Below are 23,634 nucleotides of genomic sequence, written 5' to 3'. Positions count from 1 at the left end.
TTTAATAGAGCGCGTGTCAGCTCTCACCTGCGCAGGTCAGGGTCAGGCCGTCCCTGCAGCACAGTTTAAGAGACAGATGACTTCCTCCTGGGCTACTGAGCAGCACAACATCCACATTCATTCACACACACACGTGGATTTGAAGTGTCCACAGACTGAACCTGCTCACTCCTGGCCTTCACTCGTTCTCAGACAGCAGGGAGCTCTGCTGGGGAAATAAACTATCTGCACGATCCCGGATTCAAATTATTAAAATCAGCTGAGTTATTCGCTGTGCAAACAACCGAGGTTCTCAAGAAGTCCTACTTCACGGTCTCTTTGTGTGCGTCCCTTTCTCTTGTTTGGGATTACTACCAGATTTGAGATTTTATTCACCGCCCAGAAAAACAGACACACCTTCAGGCCACGGATACTGGGAGAGAAATGAAAACAAGAACGGGACAAAGACACAAAACCGCACAACAAAAAAACAAAAAGGATATCATACTTCTGTGTCAGGAACTCAGAGGATTAAGTCAGGGAAGGTTTTTGGCAAAAACAAAAAAAGTCTGTGCTGACTCCTACTGCTCCTGTGATCCCTGAACTTACAGAGAAATAAAACATTGAAGGAGACATGAATGAAGTGAACTCCTGGACTCCTTTAACCCACTTACTTTCCCTTTTTTCTTTCCAAACCAATCAACATTGATTACATGTTTATGACCTAGTTTGGCAGGGGTGCTTGCATTTGATGTACAAGAGGTAAATCTGAATGAAACACAGCACAAATTGCAAATAAATGACGCAAAACAGTCTGAAAATAACGCAAAAATGAGTACAAATGAGAAAAACAAAACACTATGGGTTTCAAAGGCTAAATAGTGATTTAAAAAACAATTCAAGGAATCCATTTTTCCTTTCTTTTCTAATTTCACTTTTTTCTTTTTCATTCTAGTTATTGTTAATATTACTTTCATTATTTTTATTATTTGTATTTTTATTATTTTTTATTATTGTTTATTTTAATTTTATTTTTTCATTTTTTAAAAATTTTATTTTATTTTATTTTTAGTTTTTTTTATTTTAAGAATTTTTTTTTTTTTTTTTAATCAATTAGCTGAGCTTTGTATCTTTATTGCCGCTCTTGTAAGTGTTGTTTCTTAAGAAAGGTAAGGTTCTTTGTATTTGTCTTGACCTCTCCTGACACAGCCTTTTCATTTATTGGTTAGAGTTACATTTCATGTAACATCATGTGTGCAAATAAATAAAATTAATAAATTCAATAACTCAAAACAAGAAAAATGAGCTATGATTAAAAAAAAGAGTTCTGTAACCAAACTTATTGCATCCTTGACATTCTTGTATCTAACATATTTTTGCAATTTTGATATAAACGTCAAAACTTTTGATCATAATCTTCTCTAATCGCTCCTTGTAGCTGTGCTGCACTCATACTTTAAGCCCCGCCTTCCTCCGAGCATCCACCTTTATGGTCCAATCACAGGCTGAAGATCACATCTTATTAGTCCTTAATAAAAATATTAAAGTGAAAACTAAAACGTGAGGAGTGATGATGACAAGGTCAAAGCTCAAACTCCTAATTCGAATATAACTGCTGCAGTGAACACGTCAGACTGTTATCATGAGAAATGTCTCATTTAAACATGAATTAATGTGTTTGTTTCTTTTTTTTGCAGACTTCCCTTCTCGTTGAGATCCCTCCCTATAGAAACCAAAGACTCTCCACTCCGGTCCACGTCAACTTCTACGTCTGCAACGGCAAGAGGAAAAGAAGCCAGTACCAGCGCTTCACCTACGTCCCTGCTAACGGTAAAGCTAATCTCAGTGAAGCTAATGGTCCGTCATCTTTTTGTGTTACATGGTTCATGTGATCTGGCCATCCTGTCTTCTGCATCTCTGATGTCTTTTGAATTTAAGATGTTCCCACTTTTAATAACCTCTTATATGTCCACATCAGCATGAAATCTACTGAGGCAATCCTATAACTTTTTATTGATTTGATTATGAAATACATAGGAAAAAAAGATCCCAGGTACCAAAAACTTAATTTCCCTTAAACTTCACTCACAGATGATCAGGATCAGGTTGTAAAGAGTCTGAAGTGGATTCTGGATAAAGGTTTGCTCTGTTTGATTTTGGCCTTTGGTGGCAATAGTTTGAGAAACTATCACAAGGCAGCTTCATGGACAAATCATTTATCACAAAACAAGTGAAACAGCTCCTTTTATTAGTAGCACTAAGTCCTGCTTAGTCCGCTTTTCGTCGACTTTCCTATGATACCACAGACCTTCACCGCTCAGCCGACCTTTCCCTCCACATTCAGACTAATTAGAAACATTTAAACCAGAGTTTTACGTCTGAAGAGGAGAACAAACAGTTTGTTTTCCCTTTGTCTCGTGGTTTTCTTGGGAGGAACAAAGTAATTCTATTATTCCTCCATTGTAAAAAGAAATCTATAAAATCTGTTCTTTTCCGTACCTGTAGCTGCCTGAAGGCTGCAGAGAGTGGACGGCAGCAGGAGCAGGGAGGGGAGAGGAGGGGAGAGGGGCATGGGAAAAGCACATTATTTGAATGGAGAACTTATTGCCAAGCTAAATATAAACACTGACCGAGCGACTGAAATGTAAAAACCGCTGCTAATTGCGTTTTGGGCTCAGAGCGAAAATCCAGTGGGTGGTTCAAAGCTGTGATTCAAGCGAGTGAGCCCAGCCCTGTACGTGGGCGACGGAGTGCCCCGCTGTGAAAGTGGAGCATTGTCCTCAGGACGCAGAGAGGGTGAGGGAGGAGGGAGGACGGGGGACAGCTTGTCTGGTCAGTGTCTCAGAGAGGGTGAGAGGAGCTGGGTAAGATGATCTTTGAAAAGGCTTAAGGGTGAAGTGGTAACAGCAGATGGAAAAAGAGTGTAAAGTTCAATATTTCCAGAAAAGATTTTTTAAGTCACACAGCTGAAACACTGGAAAGATGTTGGTTCAGCACTTTTTAGTTGAAGATTCAGCCTTAACCTTATGAGAGCTGAGAGGAAATTCAGGGGGAGTCACAGCAGCAATCAAGAAAACAAAAGTAAGAAAGTGTATAGAAAGTGCAAAAAGATCCATAAGAAAATAGATGATGACAGCTTGTCCATCATTGTCCGGTTCAGCCAGCCTCCACCTCCACAGGGTCCAGGACTGAGCTTCTTCAGCAGTCTGTTCAGTCTCTGTCTCCTGGATCCTGTCTGCTCACAGCAGGTGAAGCTCATCCAGTGTTAGCTCCTTTAGCCATGTCTGTGAATAGCATGATGCTACTCTGCCTTCTGGTATTCTCTCTGTTGCTGGGTTAGCACGGCTAGCTCGTCCATCTTATTGGAGATAGATCTTACGTTCCCAATAACGAAGGATGGAAGGACAGGTCAATGTCATCACTTCTTAGGGAAACATCAGGCCTTGCACCACTTAGCATTGTCATTCTACAGACTGCTAACAGCTGATTTCACATGTAAACAATGCAGCCATGGTTACATGTAGGATCTCCAGACAAACACAGGAGGAAAAATAGTAAAAAATATCACTGGAGCCACAAAAAGTTTGGTGTCCATGACCAACAAATGAGCCATACAAAGCAATGATCCACTCCAAATGCAAAAATGACGAAAAAGATGCCAAACCAAAAGATGTCCTCATCACTCCATCCTGCAAAAAAAATCAACCCAAACAAAGAAAAGTCATAAGAAAAGTAGGTCTGTGTCCCATTAACCTTTTTTTTTTGTTTTGCAGCACCTTGTGTCGAAACAGCTCCTACAAAAACAATAGATGAGAGATACACCTTATTTTTATGATACCTAATAATTACTATCTAAGCTGATCTCACTTAATCATAATCTAAATTATAGCATGACCTTCTTACAGTTGGGATAAGGGAAAATGTGCTCAGAAAGGTCAAAAAGGAAACATTAAAAATCCAAGAGTTATAAAAGTAAGGATCAGTTTTTAAAGATTCAAAGTTAAATCGTCAAAGCATGCACGAGAACAGATGGAAAGTCTAACTCTCTCTGCAGCAGCAGGTGTTACAAAAACAACAGATTTATTTTGGGAAGTACACACCACCACACATGGCTGATTTCACACTCCGGAAACCCGCCCAAACAAACTGTCTTCTGTGGCAACACAAACATTCGCACTTCTCCTGCTTCTTTCTGTGAATCTGCATCTGCCCATCCTTCACTGGCAGAGCAGACACACTTCCTCCAAACAGACCCGAAATAGCGGTGCAGGAGCTATTTTAGTGCTGTGGCTGATGTAACCAACTCTTCGCAGTTCCTCTTTTACAGTAGAAGCTTCAGGAAGGCATGACACAACTCAGTTTCACTCTTTGACTTTATTTAGCAAAAAACACCACAACAGACTAAAGCAGCTTTTCCTAAAGGTTTTTTTTTAGATTCTGAGTTTTGCATGATTAGGAACCAAACAAAGAAAATCTCACATAGTCTTTAGATTAGACAGGAATAGAAGAGAGTAGAATACTATTTTATTGATCCCAGATGGGGGGTATTTTTTTTTTTTTTGGCCACAGCAGCTCACAGTAAAAGCACAATACATGCAATAAAAATAAAAACATAATAATAAGAAGAATATTAAATTAGAAATTTGAAAATATATGGAAAAGTATAAAAATATTATTATTTACATATTTACATAAAAACAAATAAGTAAAAGAACACCAAGTACTTGAATGATGTGTAAAAAGGCCCTGTATTTTTTCAATGCTGGATGGCACACATGGCTTAAGGTCAGAGTTCAGGTTTGTTATGATGTGTTATAAAGTCTTATTGCAGAATGGATGAATGACTTTCAGGTAATCCTGAATGAAGAATACTACAGGATGTGAAAAACCTGCCATATTACACTTCATTACACAACACTAGTGAGATCATTGTGTTTGCAAGAGGGAGCAACACATTATCTCACAAGATCTCATGTGACATCAAAATAAAAGTGTATAAATAAAAAAAAAAACAAGCCAGACGGCTTTGAAAGCACGAATGAAGGATTTGGGGAAGAGAAAAATTACATAAAGAAGTGTTGAAATTATTTTTTTTAGAAAACAAACTAAAGCATACTATCAATCACTTATATTTTATGTGTATTGCACTTTTCATACATAAAGTTCTGTAAATACAGTAAATAATATTAGTAGTAAAATCAAAAAAGGAGCCAGACAATAACCACTTAATAATCTAAGCTAAATGTCACACCTCTGAGCTGATGGAAAGCTGTAAAATATTCTCCGCCATCCAAAACTGAAAGTCTAAATTACAATTAAAAAGGGTTTCAATTAATCCTGGGCCCTGGAAAGACACAGCAATGTTTGTGTGTCATCTGCGTACCTATAAAAGTACAGTTCACAGTTTACAGTTTCATTTAGCATACGCCTTTGTCCAAAGCGATGCACAACACAAGCAAGAATTTAGACAGAGGGGAAAACCTAGTTACTGTGACCAGTTTCTACAAGTTATTGGGCTGCAGGTGCAGGTAGTGTAGAATAATCAGGCCAACTAACCACAATCAATTGCTGCAACACTATATCTCAACCTTCAACAACATTCAGTAATAGTGCTGAAAATTCACTAAGAGCTGTGTCTGAGACCCTCTGACTTTTTCTACCCTTGAGGACAAAGAGGAGAAGGGTCAGATTAAGGGTCTAAGTGTTCCCTGAACAGATGAGTCTTCAGACATCTCTTAAAGTAGAAAGGGACCCTGTGGATTGTATAGATTTAGGTAATTCATTCCACCATTTGGGCACAACAGAGGAGAAGAGTCTGGCTAGAGATTTGGAGCCACGCTGGGTTGGGAGCACCAGGCGTCTTTCACAATGATTTGAGACTTCATATGACTTCTCATTTGAGCTGCCGCTGGAAGCCAGTGAAGAGAGGTTAACAGCGGGGTGACGTGCTGTTTTGGGCTGGTTAAAGACCAGACGTGCTGCTGCATCCTGGGTAATCTGCAGAGGTTTAAATGTACACCCAAGGAGGCCTGCCAGGAAGGAGTTGCAGTAGTCGATGCCTGATATCTCAAGGGTCTGTAGGTAAAAAATTATGGGACCCAAATGTGAGCCCTGAGGGACACCGCAGTTTACTATATGAATAGTAAACGATGCAAAATCTAGTGTCATCTTCGTTTTTAAGTACATTCTTTGTTGTGAAACAGCTTTCATGCAGATAAAGAAGGACTGAGTCCAGTATAGTGACGCAGAGATGAAGCTCGGGGTCAGGGTCACGTTGTTCTCTGCTTGTATCTGGACTGAAATGCTTGTTATAAACGATGGATGTCGTGTCAGCGACCACAGGAGAATGACTTTGTACATTTGATATCTTCATGTTTCTCACTGGACTCATGTTTGAGAGTTTGAGAACAAGTCCTGCCTCATTTAAACTCTGCATGATAACCATCATCCTCAAACACCCTGCAGCTCTCATTTCATCTTTTTTCAGTAAAACGCTCCCTCTCTAATTTTTTCCCCCTCTTATTGGTCAAACGGTAATTTGTTTTAAATTGCTGACCCCTGCTAAGTTTGAAGCTGCTGTTACAACAACATATTTCATATCGCACATTTAGTGGATATTAGCACCAGAGAAGGGTCCAAAGAAAACAAGCGTTTCATTATAGAAGCAGCTGGATGGCTCTGGTGTTGATGAGTCATCCTCCCTTTTTTTCCTGATTTTTGTGAATTTTTGGAGCCGGGTGGGAGAGCTCAGGCTCAGACACAGAGACTCATTGATGAGAGTGTTTGTTTGGCAGCGGGTTTCCTAGCCACAAACCCACTCACTCCACCACTCACCCTCTCAGGACAGTTTGAATATGTGTTTGCTCAATTAGTGTCCTCTTCTTCCTCTTTCTTCTTCTTCTTCCTCTTCTGCAGTTCCGACAATAAAGACGGAGCCACATGACGACTTCGACGCCCCTCTTGTGTGTGGCCAGCACACCCCCGGCTTGTCCTTGCTCCCAAAGCCATACTTCCCCCCTCAGGTCATGACCCCCATAATGACCTCTGACCCCAGACCCTGCGTGGTGGGTGGGGCTTACTCCATCAGCCAGCAAAGACTGGCAGCCAAGCCTTCACCGCTCCCCACCTCATCCTCTCCGAGCACCAGCCCCAAACTACACGACCTGTCGCCCCCGCCTTTCGCCAAGTGCCTCCCTGCGGCACCACCGGTCCAACCGTCCCCAGTCCCACACGTCTCCATCATCCAGGAGACGCCCGGGCGCTTCCAGCCGCCGAGTCTCTACCCACCCAGCAGCTCCTCCTCTTCCTCCTCTCCGACCTCTCAGCCCTCAACTCCAACTGACGCTCCTTTCTCCCCAACTCTGAGCATGACGGCAGCCCCGGCAGTCAGCAGCTGCACGAGCCCAGGAGGTCAGCAGCACCCTAAGGTGTCAGATAACGAGAGGGACGGCCTTCAAGAGGACGGGAGCAGCCCACCTGTAGCTGTCAGCATCAAACAAGAACCACAGGAGCTGGACCAGGTGTACCTGGACGATGGTGAGTAAGAAAGCTTCGACTCTCCACTGGCTCTCAGCTGGCTCTTTTTTAAACCACCTCCTTAAAATTCAGATAATTCAAACAATGTGGCGTTCCTGACCTGCTCTGAAGGATCTGGCTAATGGAGTCGAGTCATTCATAACCTGCATCAAACTCTAATCCAGCTTCATGGAAATAATTAGACCAGGAACAACCCGTTCATGCTCCTAACTACACAAACAGGTTTTTAAAGCTTCCAGCATTAACTGACCTGAATGGATCTGCAGGTGCTGATGGGATTTCTGATTAACAACGTATGACTCACTGATCGTTTCACCGGGAACGTTTGGACCTCAAAAATCTTTGGTTCCAGAGCAAAAGAAGTTTTCTTGAAACCCTTTATGATAACTTAATGGTGGTTTAAAAAACTATTAGCTACAGTTATTTACCCTAGTTTACCATGAAATTGAAACTAAAGGGGAACAGTTAGCCCAGTTATCTCACAATCTACAGAAAAATGAACTGCTCTTCTAAACTTTATGAGTAAAGACACTGTTTCTCGTCTGTTTATAAGATTCAACTCTGAGACCACACACAGCTCTGCTGGGGTGATATCAGAGTTTTTCTTCAAGATAGCAAGAAAGCAAATGTTAGCTAATGTTTTTCTGAATACTTAAAATGATTTAAGTTCACAGCCAGAGTACACCACGTGTCTACAGTCTGGCTTCGCTCTATCACAAGATTTCTAGTCTAGATTGCTAGTCAACGTGTCAAGCATAGACTGCTTGGCTCGAAGTGAGGTTGCCTTTAAAACTGCTCCCCCTGGTGGCTGGCTGCAGTATAGGTAAAAAAATCCATCTCCCCAGCAATTCCAGATGGGCTGTGGTCAAACTTTAAAAAAATGAATATACCGCATAGAAATGTTTCTCACATCCGACTGTTGTGGTAATTTGAAGATATTATTGGGCTGCCTCAAAGTCCTCTTTTTTGTTTTGTTTTTTTTCATTAGTTTTAAGAGGTTAAAAACAAGGCTTTACGTCACATTTAACGATGATTGACAGCTGCCCTTCTTGTGTATTTTTTCCGGTTATTGTAAAATATGTTCGGAGGGACAGCCAAGAAGAGATTAGACTCTTGGAAAAAAAAAAATATATATATTTTTGTCACCTGGCTCCACTCAGATTCTCTCCTAGTCTCTACTGCGCAGACTCTGGCTGCACAACAGCCGCCAATGGCGACGCCTGTGACGGGGATATTTTGGCTTCAAAACCATACAATGGTAAATGGCGGAGCTACACTGTCCACTTTATATACAGTCGACGGTGACATGTCAATTTATGCAGAACAGGTCAGGCGGGACAGGAAGTTGTGCACGGACAACACATAAAACACCAAGTGACTTTCAAAACAAAGTCCAAACCAGATCATATGGAGCTTTACTATCACAACAAAACAGACATGATGAGAGCAGCCAGAGCAGGAATCAACAGTTTTGAGGTTTGATAGCCCAACCTGAACGAGGAGTGGTTCATCATTTGGGTGGAAAGCACTGGAACTCCTTGGTCTCGCATTTCCAGCTGTTTGGTGGTCGTGCTATTTGAAAGACTGGACATGCAGCTGAGAGAGAGCCCCATTTCCAATATGGCTCCTACCAACGATTTGCTTCAAAACTCCATATCAGAAAGAGACAGGTGACATCACAGTTTCACTCATTTATTTAACAGTCTATGCTTTCACCACACCAGTATTTTGAAATACTTTTCTTAACTCAGAGCAGAGGGAGTTTATATTGTGAAACCAAGATGTTGTTGTTAGCGTCAGTTACAGGAGTCGATTGGTGTGTGTGGGAGGGATCCCTTTGCCAGATGGTTTACCAATATTGTTACAAGTCTTTGGTGACTTAAAAAGACCTGATTTTTTAATATCTCTTCACAAATTCTCTTACATTTGTGGTTTTTGTTTCCACTGCTGTCAGCCTTCTTACGTAGCCGCTCGGTGAAGCTCGGTGGTCTCCTGTTTGATATACGAGGCTCTAAACCCAGAACAGAACCAGCCCGCCTCAACCTCACTGATAAAATAACTGCAGGTTTTTGTGACCTCCTTTTATTTATCTCTGAGAGAGCAGAGTTTTAGGAGCCCAAACTTTATGATCTCACTGCTCTGGCCCTCTGCGCTCACCGCTGAGGTTCGGGGGCCACGCGGTCTGCGCTGCGGTGATTTGAAATAAATTGGATAAATGATCTTCCTCTGAGCTGGAAAAAAACAGTCCCTGGCTGTGTGCGAGTAGATGAAGAAACACTAACCAGCAGCTATCAGTGGACGGAGCTGCGGGGCTTTGATCCGTCGCCACAGCCCCTGCTGAACCGTCTGGTCCGGTTTCCTGACAACTGCGATAGAGACTCTGTTGTTGGGGCTCAGACGTTGTTGTTGTTGTAGGGCTCAGACTGTTCCCATGCCACTTCCTCTGGACAGTCTGGGTAAATACATTAACACTTGTTAGCAATGTCTGTGGGATATTTGGCCTTTGAGAGGAGATCTGATTGATAATTGAGCTCTTAATAAAGCCACCACTGCTCGTGCCTCTGGAGGACGTCCAGATACAACGCAGGTGTTGTTAGAGTCATATAAAATCAGTGTTATAACCAAACTGGAATGACACTTATTTTCTTTGGCGAATTGAAGGTAGGTTTATAAAGCCTGACTTCATATGACTTCTCACGTCTTAAAATCTTTGGCAGAGTACGAGACAACTTCTCTCTTTATGGCCGCACTCAGGTGTGTTGTTACCGTAATTTTATGACGATTATGATCATTAAAACATAAACTATGACACCTGAGACTCTCAAGAAACTGAGGTATTAAATCTCATTAAAGGACTGTGTGTAGTTATAAATTTTACTCTGAGCATAAAATAATCATTTGGTAGTTTCCTGAAGCCAAGAATCATCATGAAGTTTTATTGATTAGAAAAACTTAGACTGGACTCCTGAAGTGAAATGTTTTCAGATGACGAGGGACCTGACTTGACAAATGTCTTGTTGTTTATAGTGATGAGTCTAATGGTGCTGTATGTAACGTACTCATATCTTCAATAACTCCATTAATTTTAACTTTGTCTATTATGATGCAAAGATGTGCCTTTGAAAAGTTATTTTTGGTTTGAAAACTTTTCAGTGATTAACTGTTACAGGAATGAAAAACACGTTAGTGTATGATGATTTACCTGTTGATGCCTGTCAGGTCTTGATGCAGCTGAAATGACCTTTGTATCTCATTATTACCTATTGACTCATATTCTACACCAGGGGTCTGCAACCTTTACTTTCATTAGACCCATTTTGCCACAGCTCACCTGGGTTGGAGTCATTCAGGAGCCACACAATATTTACAAAAAAAGACAAAAGGGTAATAAAACTCTAAACAAAGTTAAAAAAAAATAGTGAAAAATTATCTAAACCATATTTTTTGTGCTTATAAAATTGGACATGTAATGTCTTAATTTTTTATTTTTAATAAATTTAAAAATATTTTTAAATTTTTTTTTTTAAAAAGAATGTAACATCATAAATAACATGGATTTGCAGAGTTTATGAAACAAAATTTTTATAAAAATTTTAGAATTTATAAAAAAAATTACAAAATTTTTCAAGAAAAATGTGCGAAAAAATTCCAAAAAAATTGCCCAAATTTTAATTTGCAAAAACATTTAAACAATTGTAGTTTCAAAAATTAACATTTTTTTTAATGAGTTGAAATATTGTGCAAAAAAATGTAACTTCAACAAAAGTATTTGATGTTTTTTCTTACTTTGAAAAAATGTCAGAAGTGTTTTAAAAAAATGTACAAAAAAATTGCAAAAATCTTAAAATAAAAGTTTGTGAGCTTTGTTGCAAGATGTGATGCATATTCAGTTCAACGAAATGAGATCCAGTTTCTTTTGTAATGTGCGTCAATTTTGGACAAAAAAAATGGAGTTGGTGTGCAAAGACCTTTAGCCTGCTCCATAAAAAAAGATTTTGGTCTCTGTACCCTTTATGTATTGCAAACTGAAGAGTGACATGAATCTTATCTTATTTGAATGCATGTGAAGCTAAGAAGTGTTTAAAATCAGGTGTTTCAGAGGGGGCGTGGCTTATTTTCCTGAAAGGTGGGCAGGTTGAGGTGAGCATCCCTTTAGGATGACAACACAATGAGCCTCAGCTGCATCTCTTTGCTACTTCATTGGTATCATTTTTGATATGGTGGCTCCTTTCTTTGGGCACTTCAAGCTGTTTGAAATTAAGTCCCGTCCCTCACGGCAAAAGTAGCCAATTATGATTGAAGGTACCCACAACTTTCAAAAGGGCCATGTCCCCAAAGCAAACCAAGGAGAAATTCAGCTCCAGCCGGATGTTTGTGATCTCACACCGGAACTTTTTTGTTCTTCTTTTGTCTAAAATCAGAGCTCATATCTGTGTTTATTCAGCCCTTACCCTTTCACATTTCACCCTCCGTCCCTGGAGAGGTTACAAACATGTCTGCTCATGGAAAGTCTGAACTGTGCCGTCTGGCCCCGAGCCAGAGCCAGCGCTATAGGCTGCAGGGAGCACGCTCTGCACTCTGAGGGGAGATGGAGGCCGGCCACCAGGCCATAAAACCTGCTGACTTCAGAGGTTTGCATGCTTCCCTTTGGCTCAGAGCGAGTCTGCAGCCAAAGCCGTACGTTATACTGCACGGTAGTGAGGCGAAGACTTTGGTCAGCGGTGAGGTAACATGAGCAAAACGTGTGTGTTTTGAAGTCAGAGCTGAGCCAGAGAGCATTACGAAAGGCTTTTTTATGGTGTGTTGTGGCCTTGTTAGATGTCAGGTCTGCACAATTGACGAGCAGAGACGACCGGGATCATGAGAAAAGAATCTGAGTGAACTTTTGATTGATACTCTGAAAAACTGGATTTCTTCCTCAAATTGTGCAGCAGCCATAGCATGAAAGAAGAAGCAGTTTTGAACACTGAGTCATGCATGTATCATGTTATAGTCTGCATAAATATTAAAGACACCTCACAATGAGGTTCACTGCTGCTGATTGAGTTTAGACTTAGGTGGAGGTGAAGGAAGGATGCAGGATGTGTTTGAGGGTCGGAATGAACTTGGACCCTGATGATAAGGAGTGGAGGTGTAGATATGAAGTTCACAATTGCTCCTTATATCTGAAGAACATTTCTACTAGACATGCACCAATGAATCGGTGCTGATTTCCTTATATTTGGGGGATCGGTGATCAGCCCATCGTTACATATATAACTGATCTATATACCTCTGGGAAGGTCTGACAGCCAGCTATTGTTGCTTTTTGCTCTGAGACCTAAAACTCAGGACACTTTATTGGTTGCTTAAGTTAAAACATAAAGATTTTATGGTTTCACAGATATAGTTCAATGATTTTCAATAAAATCAGATTAGAACATTGAAGGTATATGCTGTCAGTTATAAGAAAAATAAAATAAAAATCGGCATGGGCAGGTCAGGCTTTTTAGAGATCGGTAATCGGCCAGAAAATTGTGATCAGTGCACCTCTAATTTCCACTTTAAGCTCCTTCATGTTAGTAGCCTTGTTAGCCATAGTAGGTATCATTGTAATTAGGGCTGTAACTAGCGATTATTTTAGTAATCGATTACTCTGACGATTATATTTCCGATTAATTGATGAACCATGAAAAAAAAGGATAAAATGAAAAATAGTCAAATTTGCAAAGCCAAACATGCGTTTTTGTTTGCTTAAAGATATATACAAAGAAACAACAAATTTAACATAGTTTAAGCTAACCAGATGCTAAATTTATAAAGTTTAACAAATGACGTAACAGTATGGGCTTAATAATAGAAAATATATTGTTATTGAAAATATATTTTTATGTAATCAGATTAAGAGCTTAGTGGGTCAAAAAGGCAAATAAATAAAAATGTGTCCTCAGTCTTTTCACCTGCAGGTCAAACCTCCTCTGCCCTAACACTATCTGTAGCAGCTAACGCTAATGCTAACGTTGGTTTAATGAACTCCTCGTGGTTTTTAAACAGGGTGACGATTTAATAAAAAGTCCTCTAAGACATACCATGCATTTCACAACTCAAAAAGGAGTGTATGTGGGATTTTGTAGCTCCCCGGCTCTTCATCGATGAGCCCAATATGTTGCGTTATAAGTGCTGGGTCATTGCAGTTGTACTGCTGTGTCATGCAAGGTCATTTTTGTCAATTAACACAATGTGTGGTTTTACTCAGCGTAAAATACTCCCAAACTCTGGAATTTTTAGACGAACCGCTTTCTCCGGCTCTGCTATTATTTGCATGTTTACTTGCTTCCCTCACCTGCCGGCACGGCTTCTCCTCCACCAGGATGATCTGTTTACATGTGACGCATACAGCCCATAGTCTGTATAAAACATGAATGTGGTCTCCCTGATGTCACCCGTCTGTTTCTGAAACGGAAAATGAAGCACATCAGCTATAGCGGCCATATTGGTAGTGGCAAGGGCTTCGCCTGCACCTATAGGGCGCCTGTCGGTCACGTGACCTTCAGCTGTGCCTCTTATTGGAGGAGATTGGGATCTTAATATCCTCTGAACGGCCGAGTTAGAAAAAACTTCACCCCACGTACAGTGTGTGCTGATATTAAAATTAGAGACTCAGACAGGAGACGTTTTCGAACCAGGCTGTAAATAGGTTAATTTCTGCTTTGAAAACTGCTTTTTTGTCTTGGTGTGTATGTGACTTCTGGTACTTCCAGAGCCAGCCTCAAGCGAACACTCGAGAAACAGCAGATTTTAGCACTTCCACATTGTCTCATATTCTTAGACCGGAGGTTGCCGCTTGAGACAGCCCCGCAGCCCATGTAATATACACTCCAGTCAAGTAGGTGGCGGTAATGCACCTTCAGCTACCAGCCTAACATGAAATAATCCGACAAAAAGGAAGAAGACATATAAACTGAAGAAAAACTAATACAGTGATGGCACAGTTCAGAGCATCAGTTATGGAAAAACGTTATCGATGCTTTTACACATCGATTATATTGACTTTATGGATTTGTTGTTGCACCCCTAGTTGTAACGGATATTTCTGTGAACGATGTTTGTTGGTGCATGCAACAATCCTGCATCTCTTGGTTTTGCTTTAGGCCTTTTCTTTTCATCCATTCTTCTTGTGAAATATCACCTGGTTTAAAGAAATCTCCTGAATCCGTGGTGAACTCCAGGACGTCCCTGTGGGACTGACTTGCAGTAACCCAGTAGGAGCTTCATCACTCGGGCCAAGAACTTCTCGTGGCTTGCGGCCTGGACTTGACGTGGCAGCGAACAGACAGGGGGAGGGGGATCGTGGTGTTTTCACCCCCTCTTCATTGTCTCAGCTCTGGCCTCTCAGCTGTTTGATTCAGACAGGTTGTTAAATATCTTCCGGCCTGATCACTTCCTCTGTAGTATTGTGTTATTACAGGCGGGATCACATTGACGCGTTCAGAGCCGTAATGAGGCTAACAGCACCGTCCTGCTAATTGTTTGGGAGTTCCTCGTCTGTTTGTAGTTTCCTGGCTGCAGAGTCGAGCTGTATCAGTCCGCTCCAGCTGCTGTGGACCTCCATGAGACAGGAAACCAGTTCTTGGATTACCTCATATCAAACCACACCCTGAGTGAAGCTTCAAACAAATACTCTGAAGTGCTTTGAGTCCAGTTTACATATTAAAGCTTGAACATTAATGACAAAATAAAGCACAAAAAAGTCAGATTCTTCAGCTGAAACCAATCAAAACTGGGTGCTGAGCATCCTCTTTTTCATATCTTGTTTTTTCTAATCTTGCCCGACACCACTCCACTTTCTGTGAATGAACCCGGAGTTCATCATCTCTGGTTTTAGCTGCTGTTCAAAGAGTCCCTGTCCCTCCTCTGTCTCCTGACCTGATCGATGTCTGCACAGAGCACATGACACAGATGTCACTCTGCTGCTGCTGCTGGATCTATTTTCAGGGCTTTGTTGTAAACACACTTAGAGATCAATAGATTGACTTCTCTTTCAATTAGATCCTCCCCTTCAAAAGTGACGGTGCAGTGAAAAGTGGGCCATGACGACAGACGCATAAACAGTAAACGTTGTAGCCTCAGCAGATGGATGTGAGAGTTTCACTGCCGGGGTGCTCCGAGTTTGAAACTCTTTTTCTCTTTTTGTCTTGGTAAAGATGTTTTAACTTATTATAGAAGCAAAGAGGCAGAAAAAGTGCAGTTTTTTTAAAGTAGCAGACCCTTTAAATGTACAGCCTGTTTCAAATACAAAATCAAATCATCAGGTTTGAGAGGATTGTTTCTCTCAGGCACCGTGTCCTACTCTCCTTCCCTACAGGCCTCCTATCCCAAAGATAAAATTTTTTATTTTGAAAGAAGTCCACTTAACCTACTTTATGCCATAGAAAGTCTGAAATAACTACTCACCTAACTCTTTCATACCGTATTTTGATCAGAAGTGTCAAGTTACTAAGTAAAAAAACTTTGTTACCTTGCTTAAGTAAAAATTGTGGGTATCTATACTTCTATTTGAGTAATTATCTTTTCGCCAACTTTTTACTTCTACTCCTTACATTTTCAGGCAAATATCTGTACTTTCTACTCTGCATGTTTTAAAAATAGCCTCGCTACTCCTGTTTCACTCCAGCTCATCATTTTTCAAAAGACATACACCAAACCCTAGTATCTATACTTCTACTTGAGTAATGAATGTGAATACTTTTGACACCTCTGATTTTGATACTTTTACAGTGTTTAGAAAGTTTATACTTACACTTCAATCAAATAAAAGTGGAATCAAGGATCACAGAAGTCCATTAATACCAGTGGTAGAATTCATGGATTTCTTTTTTGTAAGTGCATTGAATACCCCCTGAATGACGTCTTAGAGGTAAACAGCATCTACAGATCTGACGTTGGTTTTTGAAAAGCACACATCAGAACTCAGACATAACATATGATTAGATAAGGTTATACTTTAATCGTCCCACAATGGAGAGATTTACAGAATAACAGTAGCAAACAAACAGTGATTAGTGCTAACAATAAGAGCATAAAGATAGAATAATATGAAAAGTGTAACTTAAAAATTATGTACAGAACAATTCAACTACACAAAATATGTCCATAGGGATATATGTTAAGATTTTATTAATACCAATACCATTATCAATTTTGCTTATCAAGCTGATTCTTTATCGATTCCCCTTTTGAATTTTCTCTACACAAAAAATCCGCTTTACAAGTTTTTTCTGTCAACAACAGTTCAATGAATTTATAAGTAAATAAGTATGGAATTACACTCTTGGTATCAAACGGCATGTGACGGAAAATGTTTTAACATATTGGTGGTGTTGCTAACCTTGCGTGTTATCACAGCATTTTACAAATTGCACTTTGTCTTGTTAGCATCCTTTTACTGTAAAAGTGAAGCCAAGCTTTTGATCTCTTCGATCTTTTTGTCGTTGTGTTGGAAATTCTGCTTCTGACTGACAAGAGTGACTGATTGCACTCCAGTGGGTACACAAGATTTAAAAAATGTATATTCAAAAAATAGAAACCAAGCAAAATTCCTTTAACACCATTTATTCAATCAATCATCATTTATTCAACCTGCTTTGCTCTTGTTAGTGGGTACTTGGCAGAAGAAAAACATTTCACAGGGGGTACATCACTAAAAAAAAAGGTTGAGAACTTCTGGATTAGATAAGAGAATGGAGCTTAAAACCATACACAGAACAATGACACGGTGGTGGGGTCTTACACATGTTAACATCTTAAATTTCAGAGTAATAAAAAAGTTGTTTCATATCTAGAAGACAGAGTTTCAGCATTAATGGGGTTGATTAAAGTGCTACTGGTGATTATACAGTCTGATCGCTGCAGGAAAAATAAAAACTTGTTTTATCAGAATTTTTTTAATATTGGCAAGAAAAGCAGATGAGAGACAAGAAGTGTGGTGTGAAAAGTTGAAGACATGAAGCAAACAGTGAAAGCTGGGACTGTTAAAAAACTTGGTACTTGAAACTAGAAAGAAGACCACAGATTTGTTTTTTTAAAGGACACCTCTGTAGTTTTGGCTGCATGTGCATACAGGTAAGCACAGTCAAACAAGAGACATTTATAAACTTCAGACAAAAAGTAAGGCACTATATGTTCAGTAGATTATGTCTTTCTTTTAACAATGCATTTTGGCTGAAGAGGGGATTTGACAAATTTTTCAGCAGCTCTACTGGCTCCATTCAAGGGTACAAGATTTATTACTAAGAGGAGTTGTTACATCAAAGACATCATCTACCAAACACAAATTCCCTAACTTGTTTTACTAGGCTGATAAAAGAAAAAAAAGCTGTGAGAAAGAGGCCTGAAATAACGAGGCTGCCTACTGCACTGTGAAGGTTAGGTAATATAAACATCATTTCCCATGATGCAACCATGAGCATTATGTAACGTTACCCTCTCTGTGTGGTGAGCACTTGTAGCCTCAAAGCCAGAAGCTTAAACCCAAATGACATCATCACAATCATTTGCTCAGGCAGTTTATTAAAACACAAACAAACTTTATCCATCGTGAATAATAATCCTCCCACAAACCAACACACCTGAAAATGTCCACAGAGATGCACAAGTGAAATAATCACCCTTGTTGTTGCACCCTCTGGCAGACAAACCTATTGGCATTTGTCTTTTAATTGCCGGACTGCCCCTTTAAGAATGAAATTTTAAACATAGATGATGAGCTCTTCCTTCTTTGGTCGTCAGCTCGATCCAGCCTATTTGATTTAGATCGCCTGAATATAAATGTCAGAGCTGTTGTGACGAGCAGCTTCCTCGCTGCCAACATCTACACTCACACACAGGGACACACACATCGCTGTGAAACTCACATAATAGGTTCAGTGTGTCCCTGTGTTTGTGCGACACGTTCATGTGATATCAAACCTTGAGAGATCTCCCTGTTCTCTTATTAATAGCAGGAGGAGATCAGAGAGCCAAATGCATAAACCTCACGTCTCACAGATCGCTGTGTGCTCGCTAATCATAAAAAGGCTTCAGCCAGAATTTCAGAGATTTGCTTCTCAGACAAGAAAAAATTCCTCTTTGTTTGTTTTTATTACTTAGGGGGGGTTTTGACACTTTTATGTGCCTCATTTGTTTATCAGAGCAGCCTCCAGCCACATGTGGAGTAAGCTCACAATCCTTTTTTGCAGATTTGTAGCCAGGCACGTAGACTCAGTCACCTTCCTTGTGACAGGAAGTGAGTGGTATTTCTTGTAGGAAGCGGCTCTGCCAGTGCTGGGTCACACAGGAGAGGCCTGCGATGAAAATAAACGTCTGAAAGAAAAAAAAAAAGTGATTCCATTGTGCGGAGGGGAATCTCAGGTTTCCAGGCTGCTTTTCCAAGCGTCCAGTCAGTCAGAGGGAATTCCTCTGGCTCTCTTTCCCTCAGCTGGCTCCAGGGGTGTTCCCCTTTCCTTTGGCGCATGTCTCATCTTTGTAGGAGCTGAAATAAAGGCCTGATCCTCAAACCTGTAGGCTGATTAGAGAGAAAGAAACAACTTTGCGGTAAAGAACTGGTGAAAAATGAGAGGAAAATAAGTGGTTTGGCTTTTTCTTTCTCATCAGTTTGGTTCCTTTATTATATTTTCCTTATTTAGTGTCGCTCAGATCGCTCAGTTGCATTTGGATCACCTCCTCCTCCTCCCTTCTCCTCCTCCTCTCCGCGTCAGCCAAAGACCACAGCTGATAAAAACAGATAAACAAGTGCACCTGGATCCTGCAGAGACAGCAGGAGGTTGCATCATCTCTCCTGATAAATAAAAAAGGAGGTCTGGGGATCGGAGATATGGCTGAGGGTGATTCTATTAGGATGACTCAGAGAAAATAACAGCTCTCATACCGCTCAGAGAATTGTTTTCTCTGTGGCTGAAAATGGCATCTAAGAGCCGAGTACTTTAATGTGAGCAGAGAGAAAAGGTGTCATTTAGTGGTGCATCATCCTGCAGTGAGTGGGAAAATGGTATTATATTAAGAAGCATCATCAGATTCTGATTTAGTTGTTTTGGAATTTCATTTTAGTGCATTTTTCAAGCTGGGTTCCTCCAATTTGATGAAACAGTTTTGACACTAAACTAGACTAAATTCATGGTTTTTGAAATCAAAATGACATACATGAGGGTATTACAATTAAGATTAGTAATGTTAAATATTAAAGTAATATTAAAGGTTAAAATCTCAAAGTCAGTGGCAATTTTGTAGACCAAGGCACTGACTTATGCAGGGAGGCGTGAATTTTGTGTAGCCCACACTAGAATAAATAGCATTTATTTTTGCTTATTTGTTTGTATTAAAATTACATATTAACAGGCTACAGCTTTAAAATATAATAAAACTAAACTAAAACAAAGCCTTTTTTAAAAAAATAATTTAAAAGTAGAATATAACTGAACAGAAATGTATACAATGGTACAGCTTCCAATGTGAATGTAAATAAGTCTGCCTCCTTTAAAACTACAAAGTGAAGTTGTTGAAACAGAAGAAGAGCTGAAACTTCAATTCCAAGAGTCAGAAAGAGGTTAATTTTATTAATATTTTGATAAATTTAAAACAAAACTGGTTTTGGGTTATCTCTGTCATTAGTACTTATTGTTTTCTTTAAAAGGTTGGGGGAAAAAAATTGTCAAAAAATTCATAAATCAAGTTTTTTGTGAAAAAATCAGGGATTTTATTTTAGGCCATATTGCCAAGCCCTACAATTTTGTCAAAATCTAGATATTTTTTAAAATTATAACGCATCAAAAATAATCTATTATTCACGTATTGGTCTCTACATGTATTACTGTGTAGAATTGAGGAGATCTTCATATAAAACAAATATAAATTCAACTGTTGTTTTACAAAAAAGAGCTGTACACATTATCAATATGACAGAATTGAATAATGCATTATTTCTAAATTTACAAATTATTAAATTTTCTGACTTTTTTCTTCACAAAATAATGCTCATGATGTTTACCCCAAAACTAAATTAACTTCCAGGTGCTGTGCAAAAATTCTTTTCAATCAAAAAGTCCCAATATGATTTAAGAGGTGTTTGCAAGTTATTTTTGAAAATTAAAAAATGTTTATAATGTGATAATGTTGATTTTCTCCAATATCTGTTTTTTTTTGGTAGCTTAATTTTGTTAATTTTGTTATAAACGTAGGCTAGGCCTACATAAGCATCCTGCTTCTGCCTTTTCAGTCAATACTTCATACAAGAACTTCTGGGGGACGGGTCAAAAAGATTTGGGTTCGTTTAAAATGTCTTTCTTGTGAAAAATAATGTATTAAGTCTAAAGACTGAATCAATCTTACTACTACTAGTACAACAACTAATCATCTTCTCTCTTCGTTTCTTCTGCAGTCAACGAGATCATCAGAAACGACCTCTCCAGCATCTCCGTCCACAGCCACGCGTAGCTTCCCGTCACGACCTGAACTGTCGCAGGAAACGAGAAAAAAGGGAAACACCAGACAAAAAAAAAAAAAAGGACTTCATGCTTTTCATGCTTGGACTATAGCATGCAGGAAGCAGCAACAGGAAATGCAACAAGAACAAATGTAAATGTATTCTCCAGATGACCAGGGTCCAACACGTGCCTTGTTTTTCTTATAAAATGCCTTTACACGGAAATAATACGAGGATTCAATCACATGACTGACTTTTTAAAGATATGTAAATTCAGTATGTAGCAACCAAACCTGCCGTCCCAAATCCCCACAGCCAAGTATGCTTTTAGAGGACCAAATATTATTTTGTATGTCAGTTTGTAAATGATTCAGTGCCTTTGAGTTTTGTCATTTGTATATAAAGTACCTGTAGTGCTTCAGTTTGCATATCTGGCTTTTTAGCGGGTGGATAAACAGAGAAGTGCCTTTTTAACTGGAAACAAAAAGTATCCTTTGTTTGGCTTCAAATGTTCAGCTAAGGGATATGTAACAGATTTGTAATGGAAGAAACTTTTACTTTTTTGTTCGTTTTCAACTGGCTATTACAGAAACATGTTGTGGAAAGTAACAGGAGCACAAAAAGAGACCAGTCAAAGTCTGAAAACTGCCTGATCAGCTAATAACTAGCTACTGTTTGCCAATATTAGCTAAGAAACTATCATTCACTGTCAATTTACATCACCCAGAGTAATGTCAAAAGTCAAAGTCAAAGTTAGAAAACTAGCTGACAAGCTAATGTAAGCCAACATTAGCTAAACACTCAGAGTTGATCATTTTTATTTACTTTTTGCCTAATTATGCCAAAAGTAAATTTATTTCAGTAAAAAACAAAGTCAGAAAACTGGCTAACAAGCAAACAACAAGCTCAAATTAGCGTACATTAGCCGAAGACTATATAGCTTTGTGTCATCCAGAGAAACTATCAACCATTTATCACATTGGGCCAAATTATATCTCTTAAGTCATTTTATTGCGTTTCCAGAAAAACTATGTTCAGATTTTTTGTCTTTTCTTCTTTATTTCAAAAGGGATAGTCCAAAGCAGCTTATTTTCTGCTTCTTGAAACGGAAACTTAAATTTTGACAAGTCTATTGGAAAGAAAACACTCAGCAGACAGCTGTTTAGCAAAAACACAGAATCTGCAGCTAAAAAAAATGTCAGATTGGTATCTGAGCAGGGCTAAGGCTAGCAGAGCTAGCACCACCATCCATTGGTCCTCCTTCCACAATTAGATCCACACCCTGTAAATAAATTGTTTTTTCCGTTTTCTAGATCAAAATACGGACAAGATGCCAACAATCAACTGCGCTTGTTTACATCAGGGTAGTACAGTAGCCATTGGAGCTGCAGCCTTGGCAATTTTTTGGGCCAACATTAATATAAATATTTAAAATTTGTTTAAGTGATGAGTTATGTTGATAAAACTGAACTTATTTTTACTAACAGCAGAAAAAACAACAACATTCGCCCCAAGAAGTCTCACTTAAACTTTGTACTGCACTCTCTTTGGACTTTGTTCAGGCTAGTTAAGGTAAAACTAGTTAGATTGGATATTTTCATTTCATCAAAAACACTGAGCACTTACTCCCTAAACCTGTGGTATCATTCAAAGCTAATGCACAAAGACAATTTAAGTCAGTTGAAGTTAGCAAAAATTGGCAGAACTTTCCAAACAAGTTGCTCAAGTTTATGTAGAGTTGTTGTTATTTTATGCACTATAACAGTTTCAAGAACTATGACGTAATATTGATGAGTCATTTTGTGTCTCTCCATCTGAAAATTGCACCCAGACTTGAAACTAAACTGAACTTTGGAGCAAACAGCTGGCTACAGTTGTGGGAATTATAGCCTGATTTGTATCAAAGAAGCAAACATCTCAGTTTTAACAGAGCTTGACTTTTCCCTGGATGCTATGCAACATGCAGTTAGCATTAGCCTCTCAAAGAATGTAAACAATCACCAATGCAAATGAGAGGGTCTCTCATCCAAAGAATGGCGGTGAACAGCAATACAAATATATATATAAGTTCTTTAGGTTGTTTTTTTCTATTTTCATATTTATTCTCTCAGCATGTGCTCCGTTTATTCATGTTTATCATCAAACTTCTTTTACATGCTTACCCAAATACTGTGGTTTATCTACTCCTTTGTTTATTATAGCAAAACTGAATAGGCTTACCCATTGTTCTCAGTTTTTATATGTATTTATGAGTCTTAATCCGTGTAACTGAAGGGCCTGAAAAAGCCATACTGAAATGTTTACCGGGGAGATTATTGTTAGTCTGCAGCTCATAATTCTGCTTTGTGACCTTTTGTTTTGTGTTTGTCAATAAATAAGCCTTCATCTCTGTCACTGACTGATCTGTGTCTTACTCAATTTGCTATCATCTGTGAATCTGTGTATTATCTGTGTCTGAATTTAGATGATAAAAATATTAAAACAAAGGAAACATAGAAAAAAAAAACATCAGAAATTCTCTGTTAAAACTTTCTTCTTTTTTTTTTTTTTTAAGTGACTCCACTGTTTGCATTTCCTTTAGCTTATAGCTATTAGCTGCATAAGCAGCAGGTGAGCACTTACAGTTGTCTGCTACACATAAAGTGGGTTCTGCTAGTGAATTG

At 39.2% G+C, this 23,634-nt stretch overlaps 1 protein-coding gene across 1 annotated transcript in view; it reads left to right on the top strand.

Annotated features, from left to right (window-relative positions):
• Positions 1-23,346, top strand: part of nfatc1 (nuclear factor of activated T cells 1) — a 62,047-nt gene extending 38,701 nt beyond the window's left edge. Inside the window, exons 8-10 of the mRNA XM_074686031.1 lie at positions 1,677-1,809; positions 6,895-7,515; positions 20,927-23,346. Coding sequence (XP_074542132.1) covers positions 1,677-1,809; positions 6,895-7,515; positions 20,927-20,982 — 810 coding nt within the window. The 3' untranslated portion in view covers positions 20,983-23,346. The remainder of the gene's footprint in view (positions 1-1,676; positions 1,810-6,894; positions 7,516-20,926) is intronic.
• Positions 23,347-23,634: the final 288 nt, after the last annotated feature.

This window comes from Halichoeres trimaculatus, unplaced genomic scaffold (genome assembly GCF_033239565.1).
Source record: "Halichoeres trimaculatus isolate MK-OKI-2021-1 unplaced genomic scaffold, fHalTri1.1 fHalTri1_scaffold_14, whole genome shotgun sequence".
In the NCBI taxonomy this organism is placed as follows: Eukaryota; Metazoa; Chordata; class Actinopteri; order Labriformes; family Labridae; genus Halichoeres; species Halichoeres trimaculatus.
Note: the sequence above shows the minus strand (reverse complement) of the source record. Positions and strands in the feature narration are given on the sequence as shown.